General features: G+C 41.5%; 2 protein-coding genes across 6 annotated transcripts in view; one reads left to right on the top strand and one right to left on the bottom strand.

Moving 5' to 3' along the window:
* LOC138834387 (ceramide transfer protein) overlaps nucleotides 1–5,795 on the bottom strand; it is an 89,372-nt gene extending 83,577 nt beyond the window's left edge. For both annotated transcript variants that reach the window (XM_070033021.1, XM_070033020.1), the window contains exon 1: nucleotides 5,700–5,795. In XM_070033021.1, coding sequence (XP_069889122.1) covers nucleotides 5,700–5,795 — 96 coding nt within the window. The remainder of the gene's footprint in view (nucleotides 1–5,699) is intronic.
* LOC138834385 (DNA polymerase kappa-like) overlaps nucleotides 5,746–15,426 on the top strand; it is a 58,137-nt gene continuing 48,456 nt past the window's right edge. The window contains exon 1 of one of the 4 annotated variants that reach the window (XM_070033016.1): nucleotides 5,746–5,834. The gene's annotated coding sequence lies outside the window, so the exon portion shown is untranslated. Of the gene's footprint in view, nucleotides 5,835–6,499; nucleotides 6,704–15,426 lie in introns of those variants that run through there. The other 3 variants (XM_070033017.1, XM_070033018.1, XM_070033015.1) reach the window with 3 other exon arrangements.

Genomic DNA, 15,426 nt, shown 5'->3' with positions numbered 1-15,426 from the left:
TCCATTTCTTAAATCTTCTAAGCCCCATAGTTACAACCTCTGAGACAACTTTCCCATGCTGACAATTAGCTCATTCTTTTCTCTAATCACTATTACCTTATTTCTTATTGCTTGTGACCTACCTCCACTGAGATACCAACTTAAAACTGAACTCACCTCCTATAAAGTGTACTTCCTTCCTATGTAACAATTTATGTGGTGCTACTTGAGCAGTCATACAGATTCAGCCATGGTCCAACTAACTGGTGTCTCCTGCCTGTAATCCTAGCTACTCAGGAAGCTGAGATCTGAGGATCACTATTTGAAGTTAGCTTGGGCAGGAAAATCCATGAGACGCTTATCTCAAGTAACCACCAAAAAATCCGGAAGTGGAGCTGTAGCTCAAGTGGTAGAGCACTTAGCCCTAAGAAAAAAAGGTCAGGTGCCCCGGGGCTCACAACTGTAATCCTAGCTACTTAAGAGGCTGAGATCTGAGGATCATGGTTCAAAGCCAGCCCAGGCAGGAAAGTCCACCAGAAAAACAGAAGTGGTGCTGTCGCTAATGTGGTAGAGTGCTTGAGCTGAAGAGCTCAAGGGCAGTGCCCAGGCCTAGAGTTCAAGCCCCACCACAGACAAAAAAAAAAAAAAAAAAAGGTCAGGAACATTGCCCAGGCCCAAGCCCCAAGACTGGCACAACTATTTTACAACTATTTACACTTATGTTAGAAGAGTTTTGTTCTTTAGTTTTTGTGCTGGTCCTGGGACTTGAACACAGTTTGCCCAAGGCAAGTGTTCTACCTTAGGCCATAGCTCCACTTTGGCTTTTTGGTGGTTAATTGGAAATAAGAGTTCTGCAGACTTTCCTATCCTGGCTGGCTTTAAACAAAAATCCTCAGATCTTGGCCTCCTGAGTAGCTAGGATTACAGGTGTAAACCACAGACAGACTCTAGAAGAGTTTACACATGCTACTTTTGTGACCTTCTGTTTCTTTGCATATTGTTTAAATGGCTGAATAATGAAAATACATAGATAGTCATACAGGATGCTTAATATCTTACTATTCCTTACTACTTATAGCTCATCATCAAATCTTACTAATTTTTCGTTCATGTTTCATTTTTAAATTTGTATCCTCTTATTTTCAATTACTCTACTCAAATTCTCATTATCTAGCCAGGTGCTGGAGGCTCATACCTGTAACAATTGCTACTCTGGAGGCTGAGATCGAAGGGTTGTGGTTCTAAGATAGCACTGGCAGGAAAACCCACAAACCTCTTATCTCCAATTAACCATCAAAAAGCTGGGAGTGAAACTGTGGTTCAAAAACACAAGCCTTGGGGCTGGGAAGGTGGCTCAGTGGTAGAGCGCTTGCCTTGCATGCATAAGGCCCTGGGTTCGATTCCTCAGCACTACATAAGCAAAAAGAAAAAAGCCGGAAGTGGTGCTGTGGCTCAAGTGGTACAGCGCTAGCCTTGAGCTGAAAAGCTGAGGGACAGCGCCCAAGCCCAGAGTTCAGGCCCCACGACTGGACCCAAAAAATAAAAAATAAAAAAAAGAATGCAAACCTTGAACACAGTAGCTCAGGGACCATGCTCAGGCCCTGAGTTCAAGCCCCAGAACTGGGGGAAGCACACAAACACACACCAAAAAAAAAATCCATTTCTAGTTTTCTGAGAAGGCTTAGAAACTTTACCTCTAATATCTCTGCTTTTCATAATTTACATCATCTGATTTACTTATTAGCCATATTTGCTGACTATGTTACAGATTTATCTTACTCCAGCTCCAAAACTTTTAGGGATGACTTCCCATTGCCCATTACACTAGTGGGTCAGAATGGTATTTAATACCCTCAAATAGATTAAATAGTACCTTGCTTCCCACTGCTATCCTTCATGAGGCTAGTAACTGTGTAACAATGGAAAGAACAAACTTGGAACAGAACTTGGCACACAGTATTTTCTGTTTCAGTTATGCATAAGTGATGAAGCTTAATCTTTAATGTCTCTCACTTGCAGCTGACCCTCTATGAAAGTGATAGGAGCCCCAACAATTGTATATTTATAATTTTATATTATTTTCTTAAAGAGAAACCAGGATTCTTTACTCAATAAATGTTAGCTGCTATTAATACGTCTGGAAGGCAGGGTTTCCTTGCCTTTTTTTTTCTGCTCTCGAAGTATTTGTTCCTTTACTTTCCCATTTAACAAATACAGACAAGGCTACATGTTAGAGATTGCAGAAGAATTAAAGATTCCTACAGTTCAGCAATCACAAACTCAAGAGAAAAAATTTATTTGAAATATGATTCAGAGGTCTGGGATGATAGCTCAGTGGTAAAGCACTTGCTTTGCATGCCAGAGGCCCTGGGTTCGATTTCTCAGCACCACATAAGAAAAAAGAAAAAAGCCGCAAGTGGCACTGTGGCTCAAGTGGTAGAGTGCTAGCCTTGAGCTGAAGAGCTGAGGGACAGTGCCCAGGCCCAGAGTTCAGGCCCCACAACCGGACCCAAAAAAAACAAAAAAAAAAACAAAAACAAAAAAGAAATATGATTCAGAACCAAGTTTTAAACAAAATGCTATGGCAATTCCAGGGAAAGAAATCCTAAGGGCTTGCCTCGTAGGCAAGAGCAAGAGACACATGTCTGTGGGAAGTCACACATTAGAGCCCAACCTGTGCTACAAAGCAAAGACCATATCAAGAATGAAAGAGGAGCCGGGCGCTGGTGGCTCACGCCTGTAATCCTAGCTACTCAGGAGGCTGAGATCTGAGGATCGCGGTTCAAAGCCAGCCCGGGCAGGAAAGACCGTGAGACTCCTATCTCCAATAAACCACCAGAAAACCGCAAGTGGCGCTGTAGCTCAAGTGGTAGAGCGCTCGCCTTGAGCTGAAGAGCTGAAGGACAGCGCCCAGGCCCAGAGTTCAAGCCCCATGGCCGACAAAAAAAAAAAAAAAAGAATGAAAGAGGGAGGAAAATGGGAGAAAAGGAGGGAAGAAGTAAGAAGGAATCAAAGATAGAATTTCAACCAACAGAAATGTGGGAAAGGTAAAGTACACTAGGGAAAGAGGAAATTCAGAATCTGGATAGACTTATTTTATACAGGTTTACATCCTTTCAACTCTAATCAAGGCATTAAGGCATAAACTTTTCCCAATCAGGATCCATCCTATTTGTTATGACCACCTACAATTACTATTTATCCAATATTCTTGGAAACTACTTACTCTCTTAAGAAGTGATTACTTAAAAAAATATAAGTATTGGCTTGTATTTCAGACTGAAATACAAAAAAAATCATGTGTGTGTGTGTGTGTGTATACCCCTAGTACTGGGGCTTGATTTAGGGTCTCAAACTCATGCTTCCTAGGCAGACCCTTTAACCACTCAGGACACTTACTAGCCCTAGATTGCACACTTTTAGCACAAATTTATACATACACATTTCAATTCTATCCTATTTATAGAAGAAGTAAAATTTATACTGCAATTTATATCACTAAACTGAAGGAAAAGAGTAGGTGCTGAGCTCTAAATCTTATCTAAAGTATCAGGTAAATACAAAGGACACTTAAGTGTGTAATATGTACTTTAAACTTAAAAATATGTATCATCCCCAGTACTAGTGTATGTACTCAATATTAAAGATCCTTGATGTCTTGAGGGGGCTAAAGTTATATATAGCTCAGAGTAGTAAAGCATTTATGCCCAGTATATACAATGTTCTATGTTTGATCCCCAGCACTCCAAAAATAAAATACCCTTAATTATAAATTCTTAGAAAAATATATAAAACTATAAAACTGCTGTCATGGCTGTTAACAAGATGATCACAAGCTTTATTCCTGTTGCTTCTTATAAACAGCAGCAGTCAAAATGGAAATTATACCCCTTTCATAAAACTGTTCAATTAATTACTACATTTCCACACATTTAAATATTTCCCTCTTCTCCCCTTGAGCCCATAGCCTGGCTCAAACTAAGCTAGTTACCTGGAAACTGTGACTCTGTCTCAGCCCCCCTGGATCTGGGATTACAGGTGCATGCCACTACATGTAGCTTCCTATTTTCTGATCTACTGTATACCTAACTACACTACTTTGCATATGATATTCACAATACATGACTTTTCTCAAATACTTTGCCACTCCTGACCTCCTCAAAAGTGTTATCGGTAAGTCAAAAGTGTTCTAGTTTTATAAAACACTTAACATTACCACAATATTAACCTAACAGTCGTCTTTTCACCTAAAGAGAAATTATCAAAAACTATCAAAATCACTGAGAAGGGCTAGAGGTGTGGCACACGTCCTAGAACACCAGCTGAGCAAGCAAGCCCAGCAATCCAAACAAACTCAAGGAAGGCTCTGAGTTCAACCAGGAGTACAGGCAAACTCTCTGAAAAGCAAAGAATCCATCTCAAAGCTATTTCCATTTAAATCCATTTAAATATGACACAATATGTTCAATAGATTCCTGAAGGTATAAGATGCATTTAAGAAAAACAAACCCAGGGGAGTTTCACTTAACTGAAAATATGGTACTGAAATTTCAAGAATGATCACCGTATCAACACACAATTTTTCTGTTACACAAGTAAAAGTTAACGTTGGTAAACCTTGCCGTCTGACAAACTTTCCTCTAAGCTCTTTCTCATTAACCTTCAAAAGACGTTATGAAAAGTCTTAGAAGAAACAATTCTACAAATGGTGTCCAAATGATTCTAATAGAAACACTGGAATTAAAGCGATTTCTTAATAGCCAGTGGTTGCACATGACTTGGTATCTCATGACTAGCTTGTTGAGCTAACAAGCCCTCTCCAAGTTAACGGCTAGCTCCAGCGAGTTCTTCAAAAGTTTAATAAGGAGGGAGAGGAAGTCAAAAAGGTTACATGCCTTTCCACAGCACAAACTTTAAAACATATACCACCAGCAGGTACCTTTTGATCCTATTTTGCTAAAACTTTGAGAGAACGCTTTTAAAACACAGAAAAAAAGTGAAGTACTTTTTTCTTGACCCTGGACCCTTACACTGCATATATAGTAAATCTTTGTGCACTGAAGGTCAGTTTCCATGCTGACGTTCCAGGTTAGCAGCCTTAGTATTTCTTACACCTTATACCCACGGGTGCCAATTCAACAGTTCTTTTCTGAAGTGGGGCAAGGGGTGAGAAAAGTATGAAAGTGCTCCACGCTCAGCACCCACCACATCCAAGCTGAACTACTACCTCAGATACTGGCACTAAGCCGAATCGACTGGCTTTGCCTAAACAGCAGAGCCCCCAACGTATTCTACTCGACACTCCCAGACTTAATTCGTTGGGAAGATCCGATCTGGACCGCCCCGACTACCAGTACACTTCGGATAACACTGTTACCCAACCCAGATTCCTATACCCGGGGGGCGGCCGCCGCCTGGGGGTCTCAAGGCACCGAAAGCAGCTCGCCTCCCAAGGTGAACACTAACCCTGATCCTTGCTTTCCCCGATCCTTGGCCGCTCCTGTCCGGCCCCTGGGCCGGCGAGGAGGACGAGCCTCCCCCGGCCCAGGCACTCCCGCAGCACCGCTCAGCCGGGCACAGTCCGCAGCCCCCGCCCCAGGACAGCCAGTGCCTCCCTCCCAGCCCCACCCCACGCCCTGGGCGGCTGCGCCCGCTCGCCCGCCCGCCTCGCGGCAGGTGAGTGCGGGCGGCGGGCCCGGGGCCCCCCGCGGACGGCTCACCTTGCTGAGGACCCCGCAGCGCTCCACCGGCGGCCCAGACTCCGTCTCCGGGTCCTCCTCCGAGCCCGACGAGTTCCAGCTCTGGTTATCCGACATGGAGGCGCGACAGGCGAGCGGGAGACCGACCCCCGCTCGGTGAGCCGCGCCGGAGGCGGCGCCCGGTCCCTGGGGTGGAGGATCGGGGGGTGGCGAGGAGAAGCGTGCCCGCTCCGAGGCGCGGGGGAGCAGGAGCCGGGACGAAGCGCAGCAGCCGCCGCCCCGCCGCCGCCGCCGCCGCGCCTGACCCCGAGCGGACCGGGGAAGGAGGACGAGCGGCGAGGGAAGCCTGCCCTTCCAGCCGTCGGCCGCCGTCGCTGTGACCCCCGCGCTGCGCCGGGCGCCGCCGCCCGAACCCGGCCCCCGCGGGGCCAACCTCAGTCAGGGCGAGGAAGAAGGGAGGAGGAAGGGAAGGGAAAAAAAAAAACCCGCGGCAGAGACCCCGGTCACCTCACACCTCCGCGACCGCCGCCATCTTCCAGCCTGGCCCACTATTTACCCTCCCCTCCCCTCTCCTCTCCTCTCCCCGCCGTCCTGCCATTCTCTCCGCCCTCCCCGCCTCGTCCCCCTCCCGGCGTCTGACGTCACACGCCGAGCGTTCGGGATCTCCCCCTCTCCCTCCGCCCCCGCCCCACCGCCGCACGCTGTCTACCTCCAGCCCTCCCGGGTGACGACGGGTAGGAAAGGAGGCAGGGCTGAGAGAGGAGAGGGTGGGAGACGAACGCCGCCAAGGCACAGTGGCATTCTGGGAGGGACGCTGCCCCGCCGCCGCGTTGCCTACTGGGAATTGTAGTCGTGGTTTTAGGCCACTCGTGAGTGTCGCGCGTGGGTGGGGGGGACTCGTTGCCTTGGAGACCGCTAGCGATGAGTGGGTTTTCTTTCACCGTGGCTTGACCTCTCCTCCCGGCTTCGCTTCTGTCCCCGCCGAGCGTGTTTATGACGGATCCTCCGGGCTTGAGGCCTGTCAGGTGAGTTTGGCCGGGCTGTCTTCCGTAGCTGCCTTCCGGAAGCCCGGGGAACGTTCGTGCGACTTGCCCGGGCAGGGCGGTGCCGGGTGGGTCCGGGGTTCGGGCCGCTCGAGGGGGCCGGAGGCTCCCCTTCCAGGCCGAACTCCGAAAGGTCTACGAGTTTGCCCGTCAGAAGTTACACTTCCTATTTTCCCGCCTTGGGAGGAAGCCTTTCGGAGCCTCTTCTCGCCAGCAGTCCGTTCTCATCGCCTGCGTTCCAGAGTTCTTCTTTCGTGTCATGTAGTTTTGAGGTTGTGAGTGAGGAAGGGATGGTAAGAGTTTGTGAATTTAGAGAATGTCAGATGGAAGCCTGGCGTTCTCATAGCTGTGGCTGTCTTCTTGAGACCCCTCGGGAGCCATCTCTTTCCATGTACACTTCCCTGAAAGATAGGAAAGGTTGGAATCCAAAGTTTTTGAAGAAAACATTTTAAAATGCAGTAGTTGTATTAAGTAATAAAGGATTAGGCAGGCGTTTTTTGTTTTTGTTTACTTTTTATAATTTATTATAGAAGTGATGTACAGGGCTGGGAAGGTTGCTCAGTGGTAGAGCGCTTGCCTTGCGTGCATGAGGCCCTGGGTTCGATTCCTCAGCAGCACCACATAAGCAAAAAGTAAAAAGCCAGAAGTGGCGCCGTGGCTCAAGTGGTAAGAGCGCTAGCCTTGAGCTGAAGAGCTGAGGGACAGTGCCCAGGCCCAGAGTTCAGGCCCCACGACTGGACCCTCCTCCCCCCACAAAAAAAGAAGTGATGTACCGAGGGGTTTCATTTATGTGAGTCAGGTAATGAGGCAGCCCTTTTAAAAGATGGGATTAGTGGAAAGAGCCATGGAAGATCTAACAGATCTTGTCATCTTTTTTTGTGTCTATATTTTAAGAATAATTTATTGTGAGACCTTTGACCTTGTAGTTTTAATTTTTTCCTGTTGCTACTTTTATATCTTGTTGACTTCCTGATAAAAAAAGCCTATAATAAATTTGCTCAGTAAAATGTAGAAAGTATACCTGCTTATTACCAAGATAGAAACTTTGAGTTTGAGGAAAAAGGCACAATGGCAGGAAATAATTCCGATAGCGATAGAAGATGCCAACCGAATTGGGATCTTGTGGGTTTTCAAAAAATAGGATCTGAGAAGTACCTGTGATATCTTACACTGACTTAGAATGACAATAGATACTAAATCTGCTTTTCCCACCATGAAATCATGATAATGCATAATTGAAAGACATTCAGAGGAATAAAACTTTAAGAAATAAAGCTTTAGAAAAATACTTTGTCAGATGTTAAAAAACCTAATCCCTAGCTTGTCATTCAGAAAGCAAAAGGGAAAACCCACTTAGCATATTTTTTCTTTTTTATTGAATTACACAAAAGTATGCTGTTAGAATGTTGTCATTTTTCTTTGCCTTGTTATTGCCTAGTGGCTACACTTCCTATTTCTGATCTTTTTTATACTAGGTTTTAAAATCTCACTCTAGCCGGGCTCCGGTGGCTCACACCTGTAATCTTAGCTACTCAGGAGGCTGAGATGTAGGATCACGGTTCAAAGCCAGACTGCGTAGGAAAGTCCATGAGACTTATCTCTAATAATCCACCAGAAGACCAGAAGTAGCACTGTGGTTCAAGTGGTAGAGCGCTAGTCTTGAGCTGAAGAGCTGATGGACAGTGCCAGGCCAGAGTTCGAGCCCCATGACCAACAACAACAACAAAATCTCACTCTAAGTAAATGACTGAATTATTGAGAAATTTATTTCATAGTGAATTTAGAGTCATAGAAATATGTCTATTTTAAAATTGGACTATTATGTTTTATGTTTTTCTAGATTGTGTAATTGTTAAGAAGTACTTATGTCACTCAATTAATTAATTCCATTAATAAGTTCCTTTATTATATTTAGAGTTAATGAGAAATTTCCTTTTTTAAAGTTTCTTGATGGGCTGGGAAGGTGGCTCAGTGGTGGCGTGCTTGCCTTGCATGCCTGAGGCCCTGGGTTCCACTCCTCAGCACCACATAAACAAAAAGAAAAAAGCCGGAAGTGGCGCTGTAGCTCAAGTGGTAGAGCGCTAGCCTTGAGCTGAAGGGCTGAGGGACAGCGCCCAGGCCCAGAGTACAGACCCCAGGACCAGACCCAAAAACAACAAAAAAAGTTTCTTGCTACATTGTTGTACCCTGTATACCTATAATACTAAACTGTTTTAAGTGCAGAAAGATTTTTGTATAATGATTAGCATATCACATTACAGGTTAAGATTTACTTCATTTATTCCATTACTGTTAAAAAAAATAAAGGAAATGTCAATGAAAGAATAAAACATCAGCTTTTTTATTCAGTGGTGAGAATGACAGTTCATTATTCTTTTATTAGCATTCATTAATTGTACACTACTCAACAGGTTTCATTCTTGTATTTTCATGCACACAAACTACATAAAGCATATTTGTCCTTGAGAATTTTAACGTTTGAGTTGTCTGTCTTAGTGCCTTCCCCAGCTCTCTTATAATGTTCTACGTTTTTCTCTTATTTATTTTTACTTTTAGAACTTGAGTCCACCTAGGATTTATGAATATATGAAATAAAGTAGACATTTCACTCCATTCAATACTTTATTGAACAGTGTATACCTTTATGATATGCAAAATTCCGATATGTAGGCCTATTTCTGAACTTTCTTTTTTATTATATCTATCCTAATGCCATACTAATTTAAAGAATTCCACAATGCCCTATTATTGTTTCTAGAATATCCCCTCTTCCCCCCAAATTACTGATGCCCATTTTTCATATTCACTTAGTGTAACTGGGACTTTAACTAAGGGCCTTGTGTTTACCTAGGCAGTCACTATAACATTTGAACTATGCTCAGATCCTTTTTGCTTTAGCTGTTTTTCAGATAAGTCTCATGTTTTTACCTAGGACCTGTTGTGGACTGTGATCTTCCTACCTACCTATGCCTCACAGTAACTAGGATTACAAGTATGCACCACTACATCTTACTTGTTGGTTGAGATGGTGTCTTGCTAACTTTTTGACAGGGCTAGCCTTTAATCACAACCCTTTAAATAGCTGGGATTATAGACACAAACCATCAGCCTTCGCCTGATATTTGTTTTTCTTTTTTAAAGCATGTTCTCATAGTTTTCCTGAAATGAGCATTTTTTTTACAATTTTTAGATTTATATATATATATATATGCAGTCATTATATATTGTACAAATTGCATTTTTAACTTAATATTAAACTGTAAGCATCTTATTTCATAGCTCGCTCTTTTTCTCTTTCTTTCCGCTCTTTCTCTCTTTCTCTTTCTTTCCTTCCTTCCTTCCTTTCTCTTCCTTTCCTTCTTTCCTTCTCCCTCTCTTTCTTCCTTTCTTTCCTTCTTTCTTTTGAGTAATTCTTGGGTTTGAACTCAGGTCTTCACACTTGCTAGGCATATTACCTTCAACAATACTTTCTTTTTTCTTTGTTTTTTGTGGTACTAGCATTTGAACTCAAGGCTTTGAGCTTGCTAATCAGGCACTCTACCCCTTTAATTGTTTGTTTCTTAATCTTCCTCATACTCCTTTATGGCATTATTTTAAATTATTGCACAGAATCCTCTTTTTTTTTTTTTTTTTTTTATTTTGTCCTTATAGGGCCTGAACTCCGGGCCTGGGCGCTATCCTTCAGCTTTTCAGCTCAAGGCTAGTGTTCTACCACTTGAGCCATAGCGCCACTTCTGGCTTTTTTTCTGCTTATTCGGTGTTGAGGAATTGAGCCCAGCCAGGGCCTAATGCTTGCAAGGCAAGCACTCTTCCACTGAGCCACAGGATCTTCTTTTAATGCAATCACAAATTTTCATCTCTTGCTATTACAAAAATATTGTAGGAGATATCAGTTTAACTTTATTTTTGTATAATTATGTGAATCCTTTTTAGGTAAATTTTCAATCATGGCCAATGAAACAGATTCTCAATTTCAGTGTATATTCTCTATACATTTTAGCAGTGTGATTTTGTCAAATTATTCTCCAGAAAGGTTGCATTTGTTTACTTTCTGCAATAGTTGACATCCCCTCCTCACTTAATACAAAAGATGGCAGAACAGGACATCGAAACCTGCAGTCATAGGGAGATTATGGAAAGGGTTAAAATTTCAGAATGAACTATGTTGGGGTTAATAATCAAACTGTTTTATGCTTGACCAATTAAGTACTGTTATTACCTTTCTCATAAAGGTTCTTTTGACTGAAGAAGTAGAAACTTATTTAAGGGAGTTGAGGTAAGAGAGTTTATTGTAGAATTCTCAGAATCCTTAGCTGGCCTAATATATTCCATAAACTTTTTCTGATATCTACATTCTTGTGTTCTAAGACCTTATTCCATTCTCATCTTGCATGTTTGCCTGGCCTAGTTTAACTACCTCTCAACTTCTGGGCCCTCTCTGTATCTCTAGTTCAGATTCTTAAGAAGAAACAGGTTGCTGGCCAGCCAGTGTATAAATCATGTTTTCCCACAAGCGTAAAATACAAAGCTGCCTTTGGAATGGTTTGTTGGAGTAGGGTGGGATAGAAGCTCCTGGACCTTGTGAGATTGTAGAAAAACTGGATGAGAAAAGTACACGTGGAACAGTAATAGTTACAGTAGTGTTGTGGAAGTTCAAAGAATCTAACTTTTGCTCCCACCATCTGATAGTTCTCTAATCCTGTTATCCAGTCCTTCTACTGGCCTTCTCTAGGTCATCTCAGTGAAAACAATGGTCATTTGGAGTTTTAAAGAGGAGAAGATTGATTTTATTTCCTAATGTCATTTCACCAAGTCTCTTTATGAGTGAAATAAGTTCATTGGTGATTTAAAAGCAAACTACCTTGCCAGGCGCTGGTGGCTCATACCTGTAATCCTAGCTACTCAAGAGGCTGAGATTTTCGGATTATAGTTAAACGCCAGCCCCAGCAGGAAAGTCTATGAGACTCTTATCTCCAAATAACCACCAGAAAACCAGAAGTGGTACTATGGCTCAAAGTGGTAGAGTGCTAACCTTGAGTGAAAAAGCTCAAAAACAATACCCAGACCCTGAGTTCAAGCCCCACGACAGACAAAAATAAAAATAAAAAATAAAATAAAAACAAGCAACTTGTAGGAATTGTAGTTTACAAGTCCCAGGAGAAAAGATCACTAGCTCAGTATCAGTTAAGGAAAACCAAAGCCAAATTCCATCATAGAGTTCTATAAGGAGGATCATTAAGTCTATTATTCATTCTTCACAAAAGTCTTTCAAGATGCACATTATCCTTATGTTACAAAGAAGGAAAATTAAGTTCAAGAAAGTTAAGGAAGTTGCCAAAGCTTATAGCTAGTGAAGAGTCTAGCCCAAACTTTTGATCATGGAAACTTGGAGTATATACTTTATTATATGTTGTATTAATTATCCTAATGGTTTTAAATGTTTAAACATTTTAGAGTTTGTCAAAATCAAGTGCTTTTATAGGTAAATTGCATAATATTTTTTTAGTTTAACAGCTTTTTGGGATTAGGAACCTGTGGGTAGTGGGAGAAGGAAAAAAAACAGATTTGGGGGGAGACTATGATTGAGGTATTTTGTATGCACATATGAAAAAGTTATAATGAAACTCATTTTTAAAATATTTGTAAGAAAGTTTTAAAAGGGAAGGGCATACGAAAGAGTAATAACAAAAAAGGTAAATATAATTAAAGTACAATATATGTATGAGCCAAAAGAGCACAGTTAAACCTTGCTTTATACAATTAATATATCCAAATAAAATAATTTAAAGACCTTTCAAGAAAAAAGAAAAAAAGAGGGGCTGGGAAGGTGGCTCAGTGGTAGATGGTAGAGTGCTTGCCTCACATGCAGGAGGCCCTGAATTCGATTCCTCAGCACCACATAAGCAGAAAAGCCAGAAGTGGCGCTGTGGCTCAAATGGTAGGGGGCTCCTTGAGCTGAAGAGCTGAGGGACAGTCTCCAGGCACAGAGTTCAGCCCCACGACCAACCAAAAAAAAAAAGAAGAAATGACTATAAATAAATAATTTAAAGAAGTTTTCTTAAAATTTTTTTAGTTGCAGTAGCATATTATGTAGCTATTTTCTTGCTGAAATCTATTAGCAAGTCTGTGTTTTAATTATCCACTAATAATTTAAATAATCCCTTCAGCCTATTGGAACTACCCTTTTGTCTAAGGTTGATAAAGTTATAACATATTGATTTATCCTTAATTTGTTGGGAAAATAATCATTACCATTTGTCATAATGTTACTTTTTTAATATTTTCTGAATGATCTTGAGAAGTAAAACTAATACTGCAGTGAAAAACATTTTTATAACTTGTGCTAAAAGTTAAAATGTAATAAACCCAAACTTTCATTAAGACATAAACTGGTGATGTTCTTTAAAGACACGTAGTGTTCACTGACTTTTATCCTTAGATCTGAAACTTTGCATACTATAAATAAAAATTCCACATTGCATATGCATCTGTAATTAGATTTTAGCCTATCATTTCTTCTGTTCCTTCGTCTTGTGCTGTTATAAAAATTCAACCATATTGTAAATCTTGACAGCTGATTTCTTGTTAAAGACAAGACATTTGTGTTCTTCTTCCCTAAGAGTCAAACATTTCATTTGTATGTCTGTAAATGCCAGCTACAAGTATAAGAGCAGTAAATCTCATTTCTCCATCATCAGTTTATTTCTTGTATCCCTTGTATGTACATCCTCCTTATGTATTTTTTCATATATAAACTATCAAATAACCCTCAGTGCACAAACATTAAAAAAATGCCGTAAGAATACTGTCCTACAACATTCATTCAGCAATGTTATATTCTAAATTCCTTTGCAAGGTACACCATGATGAATCCTTCCTTCCTTTGGAATGACTAACTGGATAAGAGTGCCAGATTTTCTCTTTGTTCATAAAAATCCATTGTTCAAATGAAAGGGGAAACTGATTTATTTGGTATGTTATGTCAAAAATTTCAATGTTTGGTCACTTGATTATTGTTTCTGAGTCTGTGATAAGGCAAAACATCATGGCAGAAGAGCATGGTAAAGACTTGTATCTTCCTATATCCCCTGTCTTCTTCCTATTTTGTAAACTAGACATTGCCCAATCAAAAAGCAAGTCTACTTGATTTGGGTCTCTTGTAACTCTGGTATCTTGGCCTAAAATTATTCTCAAAATAAATATATTACAGAATGCAATAGGTTATTAATACAAATAGTAAATTCTACTTATCCCTATCTCCTTTAACAGTAGTATTGACTTTGCATAAAAATAAGTATTCAAAAATGTTTATTAGTTTTAAATTTAAATCTATTTTTCACTGATTTCTTATTCGTGTGTGTGTGTGTGTGTGTGTGTGTGTGTGTGTGTGTGTGTGTGTGTGTGTGTGTGTAGTATTGGGGTTTAACTCTGGACCTCAAGTTTTTTAGGTAAGCAGTCTATTACTGAGCCCTGCATTGCCATTTCTTTGTGTTCATTATTTCTTTGTGTGTGGGTTACAGTTCTGGGACTAGAAATCGGGGCCTCAGTGTTGTCCCATAGCTTTCTGCCCAGGTCTGGCATTTTACCACTTAAGCCATACCTCCACTTCTGGATTTTTACTGGTTAATTAAAAATGAGATTTGATAAGATAAGGATAAAATCTTGGATTTTTGTATCGTAGCAACTTGGGAGGTGGTGGTCAAGGGATCACAGTTAAGACCGGCTCTCACAAAAAAAGTTCACATGACTCCATCTCAACAATGGCCAGACATAGGACTGGGAAGGTGGCTCAGTGGTAGAGCGCTTGCCTTTCATGCCTGAGGCCCTGGGTTCGATTCCTCAGCACCACATAAGCAAAAAGAAAAAAGCCGGAAGTGTGCTGTGGCTCAAGTGGTAGAGTGCTCGCCTTGAGCTGAAGAGCTGAGGGACAGCGCCCAGGCCCAGAGTTCAGGCCCCATGACCGGACCCCCAAAAAAAAAAACAATGGCCAGGGCTGGGAAGGTAGCTCAGCGGTAGAGTGCATGCCTTGCAAGCATGAGGCCCTGGGTTCGATTCCTCAGCACCACATAAACAGAAAAAGCCGGAAGTGGCGCTGTGGCTCCAGTGGTAGAGCGCTAGCCTTGAGCTAAAGAGCTGAGGGACAGTGCCCAGGCCCAGAGTTAATGCCCATGACCAGCAAAAAAAAAAAAAAAAAAAAAAAAAACAATGGTCAGACATAGAGGTATATACCTGCTATCCTAGCTTGCGGAGGAAGCACAGTAGCTGGATGGAATGAAATGTGCTTCTCATTTCTATTAGCATGGGAAGCACAATAGTATAATTATAGTCCAAGTTGTCCTAGGCCTTGGGAATAATCAATGAAAAGAAGATTGGAGGCATGACTCAAGTGATAGAGCACCTGTTTAATAAGCACAAGGCATTTATTTCTATCTTCATTACCACCAAAACTCAATAAAAATGTTACTTAAAATGTGTTTTCTATCATGTAAATGATTTTTCAATTATTTCATGCAAGTGTTAGCAACCAGACTTGGCACATTTTAGAGAAGTAAGAAAAATGGTAAGAGAGAATCCACATTTATTGCATTCTTACTATGTGTTTTTACTGTTCTGGAGGTCTTACACATGTGATTAGTCATTCACCTTTTAGAAACTTGGAAAGATAGGTTTTACAGACCAGTGTACTAAAATTCATAGACCAAGAA

The sequence above is a fragment of the Dipodomys merriami genome, unplaced genomic scaffold (genome assembly GCF_024711535.1).
Source record: "Dipodomys merriami isolate MVZ:Mamm:240054 unplaced genomic scaffold, mDipMer1.0.p SCAF_213, whole genome shotgun sequence".
NCBI classification, from domain to species: Eukaryota; Metazoa; Chordata; class Mammalia; order Rodentia; family Heteromyidae; genus Dipodomys; species Dipodomys merriami.
This window is presented reverse-complemented; position numbering and strand designations above follow the sequence as displayed.